The following is a 5418-nucleotide window of genomic DNA, read 5'->3' as shown; positions in this document are numbered from 1 at the left end:
TGACAACTCTAGTAGTTCATAACAATCAATTGAGGAACTTAATGTTTTCAGTGAGTCGGAGAACTAGTTTTTCAGAGCATTTTCTGACTGAGATAAGGTGCTAAAATGATTTTATCCAGCTGTGTTTTGTTGAGTGTTGGATCTGTGTTTCTTTTTTGACTTAGAGCCAGTTGAGTAAACCTCTGTAATATGAGCACGAGCACAATCCCTACTCTATCCTGTGAAGTCTCTCAGAGAGACAATTTTTTTTGGATGCTTCTCACTTAGATCAGTTAGATGATGATTAATGTTCTTTGTCTCTATGAAGCAAAGGAGCAAGAAATGAACCCCTATGGACATGATTATACGACTCAACCATAGGAAAACAGCACTTTACACAGTCATATTGATACGTTCCAGTTTTGTAGAAATTTCATGGAGAACTGAACGCAACCATCATGTCAAAACATTGTATCAAGGCTCTTCAGCCACTCCTTATGTCCTGCATTGCCCCAGCATGCCACTACAACACCCATGTCTGTCTGAAATATGTGTAACACTTTAGGAAACACTATTAACTATTAACTAGCTGCTTGTTAGAATGTATTTTCCTAGCATATTTATTAGTACTTATAAAGCACATATTAATGACCATATTCTAGATCACTTAACCCTACCCAATGCCTGAACATATAACAACTACCTTACTTACAATCAATAAACAGCAAATTGGGAGTTTTTGAGGGAAGACTGTTAGTTAACAGTGAATATGTGTTCCCTAGTCTAAAATACAGTCTTAAAACATCTGCCAAAGTAATATTGAAAACATATCAACTCAAAAGCTGAGACAATTTTGTGGAAGAGTTCCAAAAATTCTGCTTGGACCTGCTGTTGAGTTTCTGTTTTGAGTTTCTCAATTCAGTACACGAGAGAGTCCAAACAATTTCCTGGGAAAGTGTACTTTTGCCTTTTGAATTTGAATTTTGCCAAATTAAAAATCATATTATTGTAAATACAGTAACATTCCAGTTAAAAAGATATGAAAGAAGGTGTTGGATGTATGACTGAATCTCTTGATAAGAGAAAGAATGGTACTTTTGAGACCTTGAAATCCCCATTAAGCCAAAGAGAGATTGCCTCATCGTTTAGTACAAGACTGAAAAGAGGGGGAGCTAAACCTGCCTTAGTTGCAATGGGCAAGCATCAACATGCTGTCAGCTTGAAGAAAATTCCCCTGTTCATAGTCAGAGACAAAGAACACTTTATTTTTCACTTTCACAGTCACTTTCTTCTTCCACACAGCATGTATCTAACAGCTTCCAGCTCTATTCTAAAAGGGAAGATGCTAGTCATTATGCCATTTATACTTATTCTCCTAACATCAGACTATAGCAAAGGTAAGTAATTTTTTAGCATTTTTACCACATAGACCTTTAATCCTCAAAATCAAGTTTTAGTGTTTTAAAAGGATTTTGGTATTGTATCCTATTGTATGTAACAAAAAAGAAACATCCTTTCACATTCAACTGCTTCAAAAGTTTCTTAATATGTGTACATAACAATTATTCTTTATTGAATAAGTATGAAATAGAATTTAAACCCTTTCCAGTAAAGATCTGTAAAGCTTGTTTGGATTTAATGAAATGATCTTTCAAATACAGTATGCATAGAAATGTGTCAGCATTTGCCAATATTGCTTTCTCATGCATTCAGGTGAAATAGAGCTGCGTGCTGTTAAACACCAGACAGTGAAATGCAATGAGAGGACTGTCTTACATTGCAACGTCAGCTCATCAGTGCCACTGAACTCTATTAAAGTTTACTGGAGGAAACAACATGAGAAAGATTTTGAATGTGATCCAACATCCAGCAACAACCCTCCAGGATTTGAGTGCAACTACACAGGGGAAGCACTGACATTAACCATCTCAAATCCCACACCAGCAAATATGGGCACATATTTTTGTTGTATAAAGACAGACTCCGGACATGGATCAGAAACAATCAACGTGTCTATAGGTCAGTACATCCACCTATTTAGCAGTCCAATACTGTAAGCATGAAGCAAATGAAGGATTAAATGTATCAATCAATCTATCAATAAGCAGAAAACACTGCATCCATGATAAACTGGGTAGCCCTTTATTTTACAGTCCTGTTACTCATGTACATACTATGTACTTATTATAGTAATTACAATAACTATGTACTACTCAAGTTTTCTTTTTCGAACTTTCAGCATGTTATGAGATTTTTCTATATATATATATATATTTTTTTTTAAATAATTATTTATTATAAAATCTGGTTACACCATCCTGACTCCACAAATATAGTCATGGTATCGTGCAAATATCAAAAATGCTCTTGTACCTTGTGTTTGTAACTGTTTTATGCAGGCCAATGCACCGGAGAATTCTCCAACCAGATGGCTGGACCCAAACAAATGCAGTGCAGCTTCAATGGTGTGTACCCAGAGGCCACAATAAACTGGTATCATTATGACAAAAACATGACTTTCAACTCTACAATCACAAGCCTGGAGAACCCTGATGGAACGTTCAACATCACAAGTGTCCTCAACATCCAGGACGATCAAAAGAGATACAACTGCTCACTGTGGTCACTCAAACACGGACGATACAGTGATCAGGAGTTTGAAGTGTCAGATCATGCTGCTTCCAGTCCTGTTAGCAGGATCAGCACACAGCATTGTTTATCATGGACTCTTTTCCTTCTTAGTCTGATGTTTACATTGAAAGCCTGTTTGTCTTTATAATCTTTACATGGTAACTCAATCTAACTATCGCAAGACCTGATGACAAAACCAAAGATCTGGTGAGGTTTCCTAAATGGAATTTGCCAGATGAAATGATCACCTAGAACTTCGCCATGTGGTAGGTCTGGATCTAATTAAGAACCAGGGAACACCTGAAGACATGGCCACTGGATATGGCAGTGAACTGACATTTGACCCACAACTTCTCTTGACTGGATTTATTAAGAAACCTCTCAAATGAAAAACCCAAATTATTTCAAACAACATTCTAAAAATGTATTTATTCCCATTCTTTATGCAAAATAATGTATGATCTCCAGTTAATTGAAAGACTACACTGAATATACAGTAAAAATATGGTGAAAAGCTTAGTCATTTTAGAGTCATTGAGATACTGTTCTAGTTTGTATAGTTTTTTTTTTCCATATTTTGTATTTTCATTTTTTTTTTCAAGTCTATTTGTTTAACGTCATTTTGTTTTGTTTTTTGTAATTTTATTGTTTTTTTATGGCTATATATATTAATTTTTATTTTAGTTTCAGTTATTTTAATACATCAATGAATGTTTCCTTTAACTTTCAGGTTTACAAGAAAATTAATTTCAAACATTTCAAACATGAGATATACCATAGCAATTAATATAATTGATTTGTTTTTTGTTTTTTATGTTTTTTGAGTGACTGAGCTGGTTATATGTGCACTTAAGATTTGTTCATTTTTTTTTTAACTTCTGCTAATAAAATTATTGTGTTTATGCTTTTGTTCCCATCAAGACAAATTATTATTATTATTATTTTGCCTTACACTGTTTTGCAGCAGACAGTAACCCTTGTTTCTCAAATTAATACGTATTTTACTGCAACTGCACAACATGCAAAACAAGAATGCCTTCTTTCCCCACTTCACAAGCCACCAAAAATAATTCCACCTGAAATCAAATCCATAGTCTAATAATACCTGATTTAGGTAAAGCTCCAGTAAGCTCAAAGCTACCAGAAGGAAATGTGAAATCCATCTATTATAAAACAGCAACTGGTGAAACAATAAAATAAATAAAAGAACTGTTTATACATGTGCACTAACTAAATCTGACTATTCTAGTCTTCTTGTGATTTTCACTGATCCATTTATGCAAATATATATAAAATATTCCCACTCCAGAAGTTTCTTGCCGTTCTACTTTACCCACTAGGTGTCATACTCCCACTACAGTAAACACATGACTAAGTGCTTCTCAACTAGTTTTGCACAAGGATAGAGATTTCACATTGAAAATCAAGTCATTAACCAATACAGCACCAAAAGTATTACTGTTCTGGATTTTGATGTCAAAAACAAAAATGTATGAGAAGGGTTTTCTCTTCCCAATACGGATTAAAGTATTTATTTTTGTACATTTTAATCAGCCTGCAACTAGTGAAATTAACCTAATGTGCTAGGTATTGCGTATGCTTGCATAAAACATAATTGAACTCTTTTGTGTAGCAAAAACTAATTCGGGCCAAATCTGGCTAACATTTGCCACTTGTGCTTCGGTTCTGGAATTGTGTTTTAACACCCTGTGTACAACAGCGCTGGGTTATTCTGGAATGAGTCCAGTGTGACAATACAAGAAAATGACACACATTGAGTGTGTTAGACGTGAGTGTGTTTAAGAGACAGAAACCAGCCTAGTTCAGAATATTGTACGCAGAACATTTTACACAGTATTTCAACAAACTCTTTGAAATTAATTCAAAAGTTAAACACAGAATTTGTAACGGTTTTACAGTTTATAATGGGAATTGTATTGGTTTTAATGGAAACTGTGGGTCTCTGGTAATTTGTCACCTTCTATTGGTGGCTTGTTAAAACCACTAAAAAAGTAACTTACTTTAGGACATTGCCAGTTGTTCAATCAGTGAAAATAGTTCCTCTCTGAGCAACACAGACATGTTTCATTCATGAAAGACTTCTCTTTTTTTACAGATCATTTGAGTGAATGATTAAATGACTGTATGTCTGTCTGAAACACACAAACACAGGCAGACTATATCAGCCTTTGGAAAGGAGCTCAGCAAACCAATCTGAGGACTAAAATTAATTAACTTTCAATAATGTAATTTAGAATTATTAATTCTAACATGATAATCACTTTATTTTCAGCTACCACTGACAACTCTTTTCTACACAATTGAATGACGCCATATTGATTTATCCAATAACCTACTGTAATGATCTTTCTATTATTAACACATACTGTAATGCAGCTCAATAAAGCAGACAGAAACAGCAGTCATGGGTTTCCATGTGAACCATCTTCACTGTAGCATGATAGATTTCATTTCATCAGCGCTGGAGCTTATGTTACGGATAGTAGATTTATATCAAGAAGAGGTTGGTCAGAGTAACTGCATGTATTTTACCTTGAAATATCAGTTTCAAAATCAGTCTGATGCTACACTGACTTCTATAATGAGACAAATAGCTTCTGTTTCTTCCCCATGCTTTATCACAAACGTCTGTTCTGCAAGTTTTTAGGTTTATGAAGTGGGTAAGAAATGGGCAGGCTGCTTTACGGCAGCAACAAAAGCACGTGCATTGTTATCCATTGAAATTACGACAGTGAATTTCAATCACTCAACTGTAGGGGCACCAAAGTCACCAAAATACACAAAACT

The 5418-nt window shown here is 34.7% G+C and overlaps 1 protein-coding gene across 1 annotated transcript; it reads left to right on the top strand.

Moving 5' to 3' along the window:
- The first annotated feature begins 1201 nt into the window (after positions 1 to 1201).
- On the top strand, positions 1202 to 3528 carry LOC306857907 (uncharacterized protein). Its single transcript, XM_079398175.1, has 3 exons — positions 1202 to 1376; positions 1693 to 1998; positions 2379 to 3528. The coding sequence occupies exons 1-3, from the start codon at positions 1283 to 1285 to the stop codon at positions 2756 to 2758; spliced, it is 780 nt and encodes a 259-aa protein (XP_079254301.1). The 5' UTR covers positions 1202 to 1282; the 3' UTR covers positions 2759 to 3528.
- The last annotated feature ends 1890 nt before the right edge of the window (positions 3529 to 5418 follow it).

The sequence above is a fragment of the Barbus barbus genome (assembly GCF_936440315.1).
Source record: "Barbus barbus genome assembly, chromosome: 3".
NCBI lineage: Eukaryota > Metazoa > Chordata > Actinopteri > Cypriniformes > Cyprinidae > Barbus > Barbus barbus.
The sequence above is the reverse complement of the archived record's forward strand: the minus strand, read 5'-3'. Positions and strand labels throughout refer to the sequence as shown.

Bases quoted from the DNA above. Each gene is read 5' to 3' on its own strand.
- LOC306857907 (XM_079398175.1), top strand. From the start codon at position 1,283: ATGTATCTAACAGCTTCCAGCTCTATTCTAAAAGGGAAGATGCTAGTC. The intron at 1,377-1,692 runs GTAAGTAATTTT...TCATGCATTCAG, and splicing joins AACATCAGACTATAGCAAAG to GTGAAATAGAGCTGCGTGCT. The intron at 1,999-2,378 runs GTCAGTACATCC...TGTTTTATGCAG, and splicing joins AACAATCAACGTGTCTATAG to GCCAATGCACCGGAGAATTC.